The sequence below is a fragment of the Neolamprologus multifasciatus genome, chromosome 8, assembly GCF_963576455.1.
Source record: "Neolamprologus multifasciatus chromosome 8, fNeoMul1.2, whole genome shotgun sequence".
Taxonomy (NCBI): Eukaryota; Metazoa; Chordata; class Actinopteri; order Cichliformes; family Cichlidae; genus Neolamprologus; species Neolamprologus multifasciatus.
In genome coordinates, this window is record NC_140446.1 from 1,652,210 (window position 1) to 1,667,669 (window position 15,460).

Genomic DNA, 15,460 nt, shown 5'->3' on the forward strand with positions numbered 1-15,460 from the left:
CTGTAAACAAAAGTCACGCAGACGTGTAGCTCATTTATTGAATGGGTTTGAAAACATGTCATTCTGTCAGGCCAAAGGGTTTAAAGGTAATTGCAGCGATGGCATTAAGTTCAGTTCGCTCCTCTCTGAACACACAACGACGTACGAGAGCCTCTGTGCCGTCTCCGTACGCGGCGTTTCAAAGGTAGACGAAGCCTCCGGGCGTGAAAGGAGACCTTAAGCTGCTTAAACCTGCTTTCTTTCTAGTGGCCACCAGGGGGCGATTACTCCTGCTCCAAAGAACGTGAGCTATGTGACCTATGACCTCGGTTTGGTATTCTTGGGCAAAATGAAAATCATGCATTTACAGCAAACTGGACATGTTTGTGCTCTGGACTCATAACTGATTAAACCTGTGGAATTTACCAAAAGTACTTTTTATGGCCTAAAGAACAAACAATGTAAAAAGGCAACATTATTACTGAGCTCCTGACACAGATGTTATTTATTAACGTGCATCCTGTCAAACTGTGACTGAACTGGAATCAGACGAGTTGAGCCAGGCGTTACAGACGCCCTCTCTTCCTGTTTACATCCCAGTCTGGAATAATGTTCCTGAGTAGCTGTGAAGCTTCAGATGATCAGGTTCATTCACTTTGTTTACTTTCATCTCTTTTCTGTACATTTTTGTGCAGGTCTGCACAAAGCGCTCTCAGTGAAGTCAGCAGGATGATGCTGGACGCGACGATATCGAAACTTCCCCTCAGTCTGTTTGAGCTAAATGTGATGAATAAAGTCAGATATTTGGGTCACGTCATCAGGAATTATCTGCCCAACAAACCAACAGTGTGCTGTGCTTCACTTTGTGCAGCTCGTTTGAGGTGTGGAGGTGACACATGAAAACTGATTGTATGGTCGGCTCTGTGGCAGATACTGAAGCAGAGACTAAGGGGAAGCTGTACAGACGCTGGTATCTGCAGCAGAGTACGAGCTCGGCTATGGTGGAACAAAATGAGCTCCGTGCAGATTTGACTGGTCAGTGACTTGAGTGTTCATTTAGAACAGGCGTGGGGAGTCCAGGCCCCGAGGGATGGGGTCCTGAACAATGTTCCCTCTAATGTTTCATGTGTCTGAGTGAACACACAAACTCCCTGAGTGTCCCCTTGGACCACTGTGAGCAACAGCAGACGTGAGCACTGTGGTCACGCCAGCATCCAATCATCCAAGTTACATGTTTATTAAATTAATCAAATTACAGCATTTATGTTAGACTACTTTTAATTAACTGCTTTAGTCCACTTACAATGAAAATTAAAAAAGATCTTGTTCATGTCCTGTACAGCATGTTCACACTATTGGAAGGAAAAATAACTTGAACTCCAATTTTGAAAACACAACTTTATTTATTTTTAATAAAGCTCTGACTGTATGATGAGTCTGTGGTCTGGGAGAGAGTCTGTAACTCTGTCTGCAAAATACAGTAAATAATGACCAATGTTGGGCAATTAATTATATAGTTACTTCTTCAAAAAAGTAACTGAGTTATGCAAAGTTTTTTGCAGCTGTTTACCTAAAAATGCAGCCAAGACGTTTTTTAAATAAACATTTCAAACTATTTACAGAACAATCAGCTGTTCTGCATCAAATTTGATGCCACACAAATTATTTGTGCCACTGCAAAAAATAATTCCTGTCCACTATGAGATGAAGGAGAACAACAGCCTGATACCTGCAGGCCTGACAGCAGCAGATGTGTCACTGCTGTAACACCTGTAACACTCAGCAGTCGCCTCATTGTTCTGACACACAACACAACTATTGACTACACTACACACTAACTACACAACATTTGTTTAGTTAGGTTCAGGGGGTTGGGAAGCTCATCTTGTAACTGTAAGGTTGCCGGTTCGATCCCCCAGCTCTATCTGTCCTGGTCGTTGTGTCCTTGGGCGAGACACGCCTACTGGTGTTGCCCAATGGTGCGATATGGCAGCCTCGCTTCTGTCAGTCTGTAGCTGCCTCCACCAGTGTGTGAATGAACAGTGGAATTGTAAAGCGCTTTGAGGGTCTCAAAAAGTGCTATATAAATGCAATTATTATTATTATTAATTCTTTGGCCTATTTTGATATATAATTTTAAAACATGGCTTTTAGCTGCGACCGAGTGTTTCGTGCCGCGCTTTGATGCTTGATGATCTCTGAGTGGCTGCAGGGACTCAAAGAAATCCAATTCAGACCATTTGGTTGCACTTGGCACCACAGAGCCGAGGCGCCGAAATGGATGCAATATTACAGGCCACGGTAATGACCTGCATTCAGGCACAAGCAGATTTAATGGGAGGGGTGTGCTGATTCTGACAGCGACTGGGAGGGAAGCTGGTGATCACGGAAAGAATCAGATAGGAGGTTTGGAGAGCAGTTATTTGGTGAAAAACACAGTGTGATGTAGCTTTCAGGAGCAGGTAATGGTGCTGTGAAGAAAGATGGGATCCTGGCCGGGCGCACAGCTTACTGCAGCTTATTCAGAAGCAATGAGGCTGTCGGTTAACACTTCAGATGATAGAAAACACGCCATGGCGAGCTGTTTATCATAGCCCGCCGTTAGACCGGTGTTATACAACTGCTGTTAGGCGTTATTAAGCAACACAAGTTTCTACCATGAGTGCAGCTCATTACACAGCAGAAAACAAGATTGTCACACTGATGAAAAATGTGAGGGCTCTGCAGTGTGGGGATGAGCTGTGTGTGAGCAGTGCAGGCATCAGCAGGTTCACGGAGAGAGCTGCTCTCATACATCCGTACATGATTACTGTGGGATATTAGCATGCTAACACGCCAGCGCGGTTTATTCAGACGGTGCCGGCTCATAAGTTTCCTCAAGGTGCTGCATGATGTGAGGTTCAACATCAGCGTGCAGGACAGCTTTGAGCTGATGATGCACTGCAGGAAATGTCAGAGAATCAATATTACTATGATTCATCCTCAGGAAACCATGAAGCTCTGTGTTAGAGCTCATTGTAATCAGCTGATCACCAGCAGGGTCCATCCTGTGGGGAGCACGCATGACCTCACGGACGCCAAAACAGTCGGCATTGTCAGAGCACTCGGGTCTTAAACCACACAGTCCAAGAGTACCTGCGCTTATGTGGAAGTGAAAATAAATAAGACTGCAGTTCCTCAAATGCCCACTTGGGGCTGACTCCAGTGTTTACAGCCTGAGACAAAAGACTTTTAGTCTTAGTGGACAGTTCAATCAGGGTCCGGGTTTTTTGACCCAACATTTTGGGTTTTATGCCTTTTTCGTATTATAATGTTCTTGTTTGTATAGTTTACACTTCTGTTAGTTCTGTTGATGGTGAGTTCTGTTTCCCTGTTTAGTTCTCGTCTGCCTAGTTTCATCCCAGGTCTGTGTTGGTTATGGCGTCGTGTCTTTAGTGTTGCGAGTCGGTCAAGTCCCCTGCGTTAAAGTCTCCCTCGTCTTTAGGTTACTGTTTAGTTTGGTATCCCTTCCCCTTTGTTTTTGTACCTTTTCATCAGCCTCTAATAAACAACTCACTTTCTTAAAATATAGTTTTGTTTCCAGGTGTCTGCATTTGGGTCCTCTTGGGTCCACCACACGGTGAGCGAGGGCACCGTGTGATTACCAGGATGGTGTTTTCATAATGTTCAGAACATTGAGTGTAGAAAGCCGTGACTTTTCACCCTAATTTACTTTGTAGTTTGCACTTTAGTTGCTCAGGTGCAGAGTGGGACTGTAATCAGATTACTTTTTACAAGTAAGGAGTAAAGTAAGGGATTACTATTGCAAAAACGGTAAATAGATTACAGTTACTTTCCCGTAGGAACGCTGCGTTACTGCGTTACTAAAACCGTGATTTTTTTGCGAGAATGTCTCATGACAGTGACGTAAGCGAGTGCGACGTTCGTGACAACAGCTGTGTGCAGATCAACAATGGATCATATATCGAGTGCAGAGAGAGTATGAGCGTGCAGCGTTTAAAGCGTGGAAGTACTGACCTTACTTTGAGTTTGATTCCATAAAAAGTGACAAAAACATTAGTGTCCGTTGTGCGTGGGAAGAAAACTTCTTTTTACAGCGAAAAAAACCCTAAACTTCCAAACAAGCACCGAGTAGCTACGACGTAATGGGAAACTCACAGAGAAACTCGCGGATTCTTCCACTGACCGCTGCACACCTGCACCAGGGTAACCCTCCGCCTACCCCACTCCTGCTTTACAGGTGAAAATAGAGCAACAGGACCGCTAGTCTTTGACTTTATTTATTTTCTGCTGTGTTTTACTTGCATCTGTGTGTAAACACACAAAAAATTTTATTTTATGTGCTGGAATGTGCAGAAAATAGGTTTAAATATTAAACTAATTTCTTCCAGTCAGAGAATGTTGCAGATAATTAAATGTTTGCTTGATGCATAAAGTTAAAAGATTAAAACTAATAAAACAAGTTTTAAAAAGAGACTTTTCCATTTGATTACATTTTGTATGATGATTATGTAGAAAAAGTAGAATTGGGCTGAAAGATCTATCACTTTATCACCTATTCAGGTTGTAAATCGTGTTTTTAAAAAGTAACTAAGTAATTAATTACTTTTGAAAATAAGTAATCAGTAAACTAACGGGATTACTTTTTTGGGGAAGTAATCAGTAATTAGTTACTGATTACTTTTTTCAAGTAACTTGACCAACACTGCTCAGGTGTAAGGCCGTGTCCAAAGTTCTTCACATGTAGCCGAGGCTAGCATCCAACGCCGGCCCCCTGATGGGCATTAATGGTGTTGTTGTGTAAAAGTTGCAAACACAAGCACCTGAGACAAACCAGCAAAGACAAAATAATACAAGCAAAAACACACCTGGGACGTGACAAAGAGCTGTTATTAGCTGGTGCTGGTTGTTGCTAAGGCAACAGATATTAATCTTCTATAAACCGGCTGATTCTCTGTCAACACAGTGAAGTGAACTGTAGTTATAAAAGCCGTCAAAACTCTGCTGCTGGAGACTTTTAAACGTGTCAGATTGGACTAATTAAACGAATAAAACGGAGAAAATTAAATATATTTTTTTCAAATTACAATGATGAAATCTCTGTGCTCTTCTTGCTTTGACTTTGATTATTGAGGTATGCGCCTGGTGTAATAACAGACACTCAAAAATCACGGCACGCTTCAACACGAGAACTTGGAACCAGTTTCTTACCCTCAATTTATTTGGGTAAATGCAGAGTGAATTTTGATTAAAATCACACTAAAATAATACATTATGGAGTGTTTTTTGCAGTTTGTAAAATAGAACTTGGGGACTAATCGGGTGCAACTTTATTAAACGTCTTGATTGTAATAAATGAGGTGAAATTAACTCACAGTTTGGAGTTCATTTGTTACGAGCATGATTAGTCTTCAGTTTGCTTTTTACCTACTAATCCACTGCTGGAAGACTTTCCCTGCTCTCATTACCTGCACTCCATCGGCCTTGGCTTCCCTTCTGTGTGGTGATGGACGGAGATAAGAGGAGCAAGAAAAGGAAAAACCGGGAGAAAGAAACGGGTCTCTGATGGATTTAGCCGTCGATGCAGACGGATTGTTTAACAGTCACACCTGCAGCAGCTGTAATGTAACCTGGGGTTGCTTCATGTTCACAAAGAGTCTGATTTGCATTTCAAAAGAAGAACGGGTGTCATTTACAGTTAGAGTCCATTTTCATCTCATCTGCACCAACTGTTTCCCATTGTGCACTGCAGGTAATTAGCTTTTGTTCAACATGAACTCTTTTTTTAACACAAATGACCGTTCAGACTTACAAAGACTAGAAAAGCACAAATGAGGAGGTGGCGAGAGCTCCTTCTGTCAGTTTGTTCTACTCTATGGTGTCAATTATGGGTGAAAGGTCTCTGAAAGTTCCTCTGTCCTGGGGAAGTGAAGAGTTGGAGTCGGTACGCTGTCACAACAATAAATGTCCCATCAAAAGCTGATGGGAACATCAACCGATGCTAAAGCTGGTGAGTGGACTAAAAACCAGAGAGAGCAGAATATTGTGACTGGACCTTCTACAGGTTGATGCATGCTCAGTCATTCAGCTAAATCCCCAAAACTCGATTCTGTTCATCTGGACGTTTTCAGCAGGAGAAGCATTTCGTCACTCATCCAGGTGACTTCTGCAGTCTCAGCTGACTGCAGGACTGAAGTCATTATGCAAATGTCCTGTTTATGAGATAACCTGCAGTTTAGACACTGAAGACGTCACCTGGATGAGTGACGAAACGTTTCTCCTGCTGAAGACGTCCAGATGAACAGAATCAACTTTTGGGGACCTCCTACAGTTTCTTCTGAGGTATGGCAACAGCACTAAGCAGCACAACATTACACCGGATTATCTTTAAACAGCGAATTGTTGCCATTGTGTTTGGGAATATTGGGATCAGTACTCCAACATGAATTTTCCTTGCTAAACCAATGTTTAACATCAACATAGTCTGAGAGTGCAGTGGTCGGTACCCAAGGAAGGAACTGTGGTGAACCAGCCATCGAGCATCTGTGGGATGTGCCAGACACACAAGTCTGATCCATGGAGGACCCGCCGCACAATGTACAGGACTTAAAGGACCGTCAGCGTCTAATGAAGCTGCTTTGGCATCAACACAATATCAGGCAGATCGCTTATGATATAAAATAATATTTAAAATTCACCAATAGGCTGATTTTTTGCCATATATTAGCTTCCTCTTGGTCAAGTTTGAGGAGCGGTGGGTGGTCTGGACTGGACGTACGTATAGAGCAGATTAACTGGCTGTGCAAACACAAACCTGTGAGATTTCCTAACCTTTTCTCATCTTGTATCGTGTGTCTGTCAGTATCAGCTGACCAAAACAAGTAGAAAGGATTGGCTCAACTACTCCAACAAACCAATCTGGAGCTCACTGTTAGATACCACAGAGCCTAATTACAGCCTGTACTTTCAGCCTGTTAGTTTAAGATTTCTTATCAATTCTACTCTTGGATTGATCGTAGGAGACTAACAGCTACACCATACAGGTTGATACCGACTCATGCTCAGTATTTCTCCACCTGATTTGTCAGCTGTCATCCATCTGTGTTTTCCAGGGAGATCTTTACTCACTGCTCTCAACAGTATCTGTAGCTGCAAATGTTTTCTGTCAGCAGATTAGTTTATATCTGTTTTCTTCAACCAATGACTGGAAAAGCACGGGACTCTTCTTTCAGCTTCTTCTAACCGACACATGTGAGGATTGTTATTCTGAAGCTGATCACAGACGCTTTGTGCCGAGTTATTAATGTTCGTCGGATCAAACTCGACCATCCGACCGCGAGGCTTCACTGCTGTGCCTCTCACTGCCAGCCCTCCCTCACTGCCCGCTCTTTTTCCCTCTGGTTAATTGTTGTCCTCATCGCTCTTCACCTCTTTCTCTCATTACCGTTGCACTGCCTCCCTCTACAGCTCTGTTCTCGATTCTCTCCTCCCTTCTGCTCTCTCAAAGTCTCTGCCCCTCTCCAGGTCTTTTTAATTGGCATCAGTGGTGTTGTCTGGCTGTTTGTGTTGCCAGCAGACAGAGGGTGAAAAGGCCATTCTCCTTCTGTTGACAGCATGCCTCGCTTTGTACTTTAGTGCCACCCAGCACTGCGCTGACTGTGTGGTTATTTGAGCAGGGCTTTCTGGCAAAGATTGCAATACCTGGGAAAAAAAAGTGAAATTTATAGCTGAACCCTGCAAATGCAGAAGCCTTTAGGTGCTGGAAACAACCTAAAGTGCTACAAAACAAACTTTTCATGGAGCCGTTTTCTGCACCAGCAGATTTTCTTGCTTTGCTCAAAATGCACAAACAGACTTTTGATAATTCACCAATCCAATCAGTGACATCAAACAGATTGTTATTGGTTGCGTTTGCTGAACCGGTCATTGTAATGCAGGTCTCTCAGTCGTGCACCCATGCATGGAAAAGCTCGATCTGGGCACGGTGATGTCACCCACAGGTTTGGTTGCTGTTTCGAATCTTTGAATTTGGTATTTTGGATCTGAGTTTGTTGAAGCCAGAAGACACTGCATGTTTGAGGGGGTGGAGTGCGAAGTTATCAGCTCATTAGCTCTAAAATATAAATAAGATAGTAGGCACAGACTTTTGGATGGTCTCTTAGTGCAATTAAAGATTCAGTGATTCATTTATGTGTCACATTAATGCTATAAAAACATTTCAAAGGGGACCAACAACACCTCCTTCATGAATCACCTCCTTATGGTGGTGGAGGGGTTTGTGTACACCAGTGACAGCAGGGGCTATGTTGTTGGAGGCCTTTGCCCCTAATAGGGTCTCCCCAGGCAAACTGATTTAAGTGCCCCCCATGAAAGAAAGTCAAAGAAAAATCAAAGGACCAGTTCATGCTGTCCAGGTCAGCCCACCTCCAGGCCGGTCTTCGTCTATGAAGTGCAGCCCTTAGAGCTGGCGTGGCCTTCTGTATCCTCCGCACCAGCAGGAGGCGCCATCAGGGTCATCAGGGTCAGGTGCAAAGTGTGTTGGGCAGAAGTGTCACGGTTCTGGGGCAGTTTGACCCAGTATTTTCAGTTCTCACGTCTTGGTTTGATTTTGTATTTTTGGGTATTTTCTTGATCTATGGTATGATGATGATGATGATGATGATGATTTAGTAGGTTTGAGCTCATTCTGGTTTCGTTCTGCCCGTCTAAAGTCTGTGTTTCTTTGTCTACGTCTTTGTGAATTGTTTCCTGTTTTATTGTGAAAGGCTGTGCCTCATGTCAGTGTGTCTAGCTTTGCTCTCCATGTCTCGTTAGCCCAAACCCTCCCAGCTGTGCCTCCCTCTTGTTTTCCATTCCCTGATTACTCCCCTGTGCAAGTATTTCCTTTCCAGTGTTTCAGTCCTTAGTTCCTCTGTCCAGAGTTTTGTTTGTTTTTGATGTTTTGTTTTTGTTTTGTTTTGATGTTTTGAGGTTTTAGATGTGTCCATCACAGCTGATTTAAATGGCTAAATGACCTCCTCAACATGTCTTGAAGTTCTCCAGAGGCCTGGTAATGAACTAATCATGTGATTCAGGTGTGTTAACCCAATGCGATCTAAAACCTGCAGGACACCGACCCTCGAGGCTTGGAGTTGGCCAAGCCTATTCATGGTTATCCTTGGTTATGGTTATACCCCTTGAAGTTTACTGCAGCATCACTGGGAGCCAAGTGAAGACTGGCAGACAATTTCAGAAGGTGGATGGATGGATGGATGGATGGATGGATGGGTGGATGGATGGGTGGGTGGATGGATGGATGGATGGATGGATGGGTGGGTGGATGGATGGGTGGGTGAGTGGATGGGTGGATGGATGGATGGATGGATGGGTGGGTGGATGGATGGATGGATGGACGGATGGGTGGGTGGATGGGTGGATGGATGGATGGCACCACAGAGGTCCGGTTCAGGGACTGCAATGACCTGAGGAGAAGTCTAGAAGATAGCTAATGGCTCTTAATGGATAACTTTAAGCCTTAGAACATTTTAAACAGAAGCGTTATAAAAACACTCCTGTACAGTTTTTATAAAGGGGGAGATTATCTATAGAAACCAGCTGTAAACAGTCTGTGGAGATTTATTCACTTACACTTCGTTTGCACTTTGTATTTTCAGCCCTGCGTTTGCCATTGATGAGATAATCAGGGGAAATGTCTGCCAGCATCTGACTGGAGATTTCTGGAAACTGTTTAATCTAAATGTAAAATCTGACCAGAAGTATTATGATAATAATTTTAATTTAAACTGGCGGCTTAAATGATGAATTTATAACTGAAAAACCTCGTCTGAGGCCTTTTAACAGTTAATAATTAATAATCCATTTCAAACAAACTGTAACCTTCATGTCGCTGCGTTTAAAATCACTCTGGAGCTTTTGTTCACCTGTTGTTGTGGAGTGCTTTTGTGGGTCTGCGTTACATAATGAAGGTGAAAGTCTTTTCCGTGTACCTGAACACTACGCGGGGAGGTGCTGACAGCAGACGGGAAGAAGGAAAGAGGAAGGAAATGGAAATTAGCTCGTCGGCAGTGTCTACCTGCTGGCAGGACATCTGACATCTCACTGCGCCGCCACCATACTTGAAACTACCTCTGTTACCTGCCTGAGCTCGGTGACACACTACACACAGAGGCTGCTAAAACTTTAGAGCAAAGTGGGGAACAAGGACAGAACTGTCTTCATGAAGCAGGTTGGAGGCTGGAGAGCTGATTTCACATGATGTTTGTGTGGAGGAATTAGGAGGAGGAGGCACCATGGTAACAAGGAAGCTGGTGCTGCTCTTATCTATGGAAAAGGTCCATCTTTACCTGTAAGGTTCACACCAACACGCTTCATGTGGTTTGCATTCATGAAAAAGTAAGAAAATGCTCTGGATGTCATCGCTTCATCAGGTAGTGGACTTCTGCTTACACTAGAGCCCACCACCATGAAGCCCACTGTGACACCTTATGTGAAGCTTACTGGTCAATCTGCGGTCCTACCCCCACCTATGGTCATGAAGGCAGATAGAAGTGGATGGAAATAAATATCCTCAGAAGCGCAACTGGACTCCTAGACTGCTGCCTGGTTAAGAGATGAAACTGGAAACCCACAAAACTCCTATACCACTAAGTGAAGGATCAAATCCCCACCAGTAAAGTGTACATTTTAGGACATCCTCAGGTCTCAGGAAAGCTGTCCGGTCTCAGAGACCTAACAGCTTTTTTCCTGAGACCTAACAACTTTTTTCCTGAGACCTAACAGCTTTTTTCCTGAGACCTAACAACTTTTTTCCTGAGACCTAACAGCTTTTTTCCTGAGACCTAACAGCTTTTTTCCTGAGACCTAACAGCTTTTTTCCTGAGACCTAACAGCTTTTTTCCTGAGACCTAACAACTTTTTTCCTGAGACCTAACAGCTTTTTTCCTGAGACCTAACAGCTTTTTTCCTGAGACCTAACAACTTTTTTCCTGAGACCTAACAGCTTTTTTCCTGACACCTGACATTTTTTTGTCGGAGACCTAACAACTTTTTTCCTGAGACCTAACAGCTTTTTTCCTGAGACCTGACATTTTTTTGTCGGAGACCTAACAACTTTTTTCCTGAGACCTGACAACTTTTTTTCCTGAGACCTGACAGCTTTTTGTCTGAGACCGCTTCCCAGTTTTACTTCTGAAACGGTGCCTCTCTAAGGCTCTTTTTATATCCAATCACTGACCTGCTGCCAATGAACCTGATTGGCTGCAAATGTTCCTCCAGCTGTTTCTTTTTAGGACCGCTTACCTTTCCTGCCTTTTGTTGCCTACCATGATCTCTCCAGCAGTGAAAATAACATGAATAATTAAAAAAAAAACTTAAAATTAAATTTGGATAATTAGGAAATCCAGAAATCATACATGCAGTAGATTGAGTTTCCCCACTTCTTTTCATAGGAAGTTTAAATCCCACATTAATGAAGATAACTGGAATATTTCTATGTAAACACCATAATTTGCTGTTAATCTAATTAAAAGCATATTGGAAGGAGAAGAGGAGGTGGCAAAGTGGAGAAAATGAGCAATAAAAAATTCTGAATGATTTAAATAATTTCCTTTGATGGTTACAGGATATTATACATACACAGTGTGGAAGCACGAGACGCACGGGCGTGTTTATCAAAGGAAACATGTGTGATCACAAGTCTAATGTGCCAAAAAGCCCAAACTCACGCTGCAGGATCTGAACATTGTTTCAATCTTCTGGTTAATTAAAAACGCAGTAATTAGCCAAATGATGACTTTGAAATAAAGGAGATAATTTGAAGTGAATGAAGAGGCTGTTACCAAGCTGGGAGCTGAAAAATGGGGGGAAAGGGAATCTGGCATTGAAAGTAAAGCTCGGAGGTTTTTGTATTCAGCCTTCAGCAGATGACACCAACAGCCATCTCTGAATTATGCTGTTAACACTTGTCAGCTCAGTTAATTGGCTGGGTGGCTGCCTTAATATTGAAACTGGGAGAGCAGAGTGAGCAATTAAAAAGGAAAGATAATTTAAAACTATAAAAAAATAAACCTGTAAGCAGTTGGCAAGAGCGGGCAAGTCGGGAGAAGTCGCGGCTCTGGAGATGTCGGTATTTTGTGACTGAACACAATCCCAGCTGCGGTGGAGGGTGCTGTCATTTTCTCTTTTCACCTCCACTCATTTCAATTTTACTTCCAGCATGGAGAGTTGCCCACGCTCGCCGATCCCCGTCAGAGGGGAGAAAAAAGGCCAGCCGCTGGAGAGAGGCAACAAACCCACTCAGCTTGTGTTTGTATCCCACATATAAATGGTTTCCATCAGAACAAGCACACAGGACGGGGCTCTTTAACTTATCTGCCTTTTTGTTCTCTGTGCAGCCCGTTCCTGCTGTTCTGGTCCAAAATCAGCCGTAATGAAAGCGACATCATCAAAACTCAAAGCCGACATGGCGAGAAAACTTTTCCAGAGGAAACCAAGTTTGGTAGTTGGGTAGTTTTTGGCACGCTGTGATCTAAATGATGCTTTAAAGGAGCTCATTTGTGTTCTTTTCAGAGCAACATTTAAATCGAGCTGGGATTTTATCCAAACCGATGCAGACGTGTCGGGAGAAACGGTTAAAGCAACGAGCTAAAGAGGCACAGATGTCGCTATTGCCCCAGTTAGACCAGAACTACAGAAGATTTGTTAAAGAGCAAAGAACAGCACAAAGCATAAAAGATGGCTGCAGGAGGCCGTAAGTCTTTGTCAACGGAGTCCAACATGAGTGGAAGAGTCAGCGAAGCTCACTTCTGTCCGATGACAGTGATACTGAGGTGGGGCGTGGCTGTTTTATCTAACGTTGTTGGAATCAAACTGAATAAACTCTCATATCATGTGGAAATGTATTCAAACTGGTTATCAGAGGGAAAGTTTGATATTTAAGGGCCTCACAGCAAACACTAACTGGTTTAACCAGCTGTTGTGTAGCCGGCTCTGGTCAGCTGTCTGCAGACGGGAGGGTCACATGTCTAATCTGCTGGCAGTAAGTAATCCTGACAGTATCGGGATTGAATGAGCGTGTTCATGTGTTACGGTCAGCTTCAAACTAGCTGCCAAAACAGCATAAATAAGTATTTGAAAAGCTAAAAACAAAATTATAAAAAAAACCCCAAAACAAATGTAATCGATAAAAATAAAAAAATATTGAGGGATGCTTGAAAAACGGCTAATTGATTGACAGCTGGCAGCTTGTTTCTATTCTTGGACTCTACTAGAGTAGCTTTGCATGATTCCCTGCTTCAGTCTCTTGATCCATCTGGTGTCTGAAACAAGCCGTCTTAGTTTCATTAAAAGCCATTCTACCTTTAAGCCACCTTACTCCTGATTGGCTGCCTCTTGTAAATAAAACAATGAATAATGTAATTTACTCCAATCTAAACTAGTCTGAAAACTGACTTATATGTAATGATTGGACCTCATCTATCAAAAGCACGAGTTCCTCAGGGCCCCATTGGTTCTGCCGTTTCACAGCACCAGAAGTCGGGAACGATGGACTTCCTGCTATCAGAAGTTCACTGATGGAGAAAGTTTGTGTCACATGCTCTGAATGTCTCGGTGTGACTTACCTCGTTGACGAACACCCAGTGACTGTCTTTGGAGGCCAGATTTGTTTCCACTGCCTGCAGACACACAGAGACACAGAGACGAGGGGTTAATAACGAGGACCGCCCAAAGCCGATTTAATCACACGCCGCTTCTCAGAGGCTGGCGCAGCATTTCATCACACTTCAGGTTCAGCAGCCAGATCTTGCAGTGTGGCCTCCGAGGAGCAGCTGCTGTACCGACACCACAGCTGCCTCGTCTGCCTTTGTTCTCGCCCGTGTCATTGCGGTGTGCACGTTTGAAAAGTTCAAGTCGGCCTCCTCCGCTGTCACGGCTCATCCTGCCAAAATGTCGAGCAACAGAGGCTTTGGAGAAAGCGAGTGGTTTGCACTTAGCAAAGCCCCCGGAGCTCGGCCCGTCACCATGTGATAATCCTAATAACACGCAGCATCCTACAGATGACGGCCAGCCTCACAGCTGACAGCACAAAGTGCAGCAGAGCTCAGTCCTGCAGGTCAGCCTGGACCAGCTGGAACATGTACACAGAGGCAGCTGCTAATAATGCAAACGGCCCCAAAACATGACAGAACTGTGGAGTTATCTCAAATAATGACCAGATATCACGAAGAAGTAAAATCAATGTTAAACACCCATAATGCTCATTGCTTCATGATTCACAGTTTTAAAAATAAACCTTTATTCTCCCTGAATGAGCCTTAATTCTGACATTTACACTTGGCTCCACCCGAGATGGTTAAACAGCAAACCCTGTATTGTCTCAGAGGTGAAAGGTTGATGGAGGCAGGGATGTATCTGAGTGCGTGCCCACACGGCGCTGCACGCCAGCATATGGTCTGACTGCAGAGCCGTGTGGGTGTTGTTCTGCCTTCTGGCTCCATTTTTAGAAGCAGCATATTTAAACCAACGATCTCACGGTCGTTAACTAATGATCGAAATTCTATGAAGTAACAAATAATATTTCATCGTGATAATAAAAGAACGAGAGGAAACATCTGAAGCATGACTGAACACACACGTGCTGTAAATGTGATCGTGCTACTGAATGAAAAATGAAATGAGAACGTTCCTGGTTTATTATTTTTATTTATGCTTTGTAATAGATATCAAAGTTTGTTGGCCGAGGAAAAACTGCTGCTGTATCCTGATAAAGGTTTGAGTGTTTATCTGCGTAGGTCTTCAGTCCAGGTCACACTAGTCCTGAGAAGAACTGGACTTCTTTAAGTTTCACCTCTCATCCAATCAGCTTCTTCAGTCCGAGGTATTCAGCCTCTCGTGGGGGTTGTCCTCTGAAGCCATCGATGTCCACTGAATGCCTACCAGTGACCAGACGTGTTGGCTTACGACACCAGCGATCAGCCATTGAATCCCTCCCCAGGTGCTTCAGCCTGAACAAGTCTAGTTGCCTCCTGTAGGGACTGCAGAGGTGTTCACACCTCGATGGAGAGCAGCTGTCAAAAAGTTGCGTGTTTCATTACACACCAAGCGTGCTGCAAAAAATGGCACGAAGTTCACATTTTTTTTAAATGCAAAAATAAAAAAAAATCGAAATTGTTGAGCTTCTGCAAAAGAATCATCTCCAAAAAACACTGAAAAAAAATGAAGTTGATATCAAATGATGAAGAGCTGGTGCTGATGTTTCTGAACAAGATTAATAAGTAATATTGGGGAAAAAAAACAAAAACTAAAAACTGCCGCAAAATCTTACAGCATAATTATGCAGTCATTGCAAACGGCCGAGCCCGAAAAAGTCTGTTGTGTAATGGCCTTCTTGGCTAAGTTGGGGGACCACCAAACATTTTTAAAGCACTTTTCAGAGGATAGCCAACAGCTAGCTAGCTAGCAGTCAACAGCTAGCTAGCAGTCA

General features: G+C 43.4%; 1 protein-coding gene across 3 annotated transcripts in view; it reads right to left on the minus strand.

Annotated features, from left to right (window-relative positions):
• grid1b (glutamate receptor, ionotropic, delta 1b) overlaps positions 1-15,460 on the minus strand; it is a 668,767-nt gene that overhangs the window by 88,564 nt on the left and 564,743 nt on the right. For all 3 annotated transcript variants that reach the window (XM_085170470.1, XM_085170471.1, XM_085170472.1), the window contains one exon: positions 13,599-13,652. In XM_085170470.1, the coding sequence (XP_085026596.1) occupies positions 13,599-13,652 (54 nt within the window). The remainder of the gene's footprint in view (positions 1-13,598; positions 13,653-15,460) is intronic.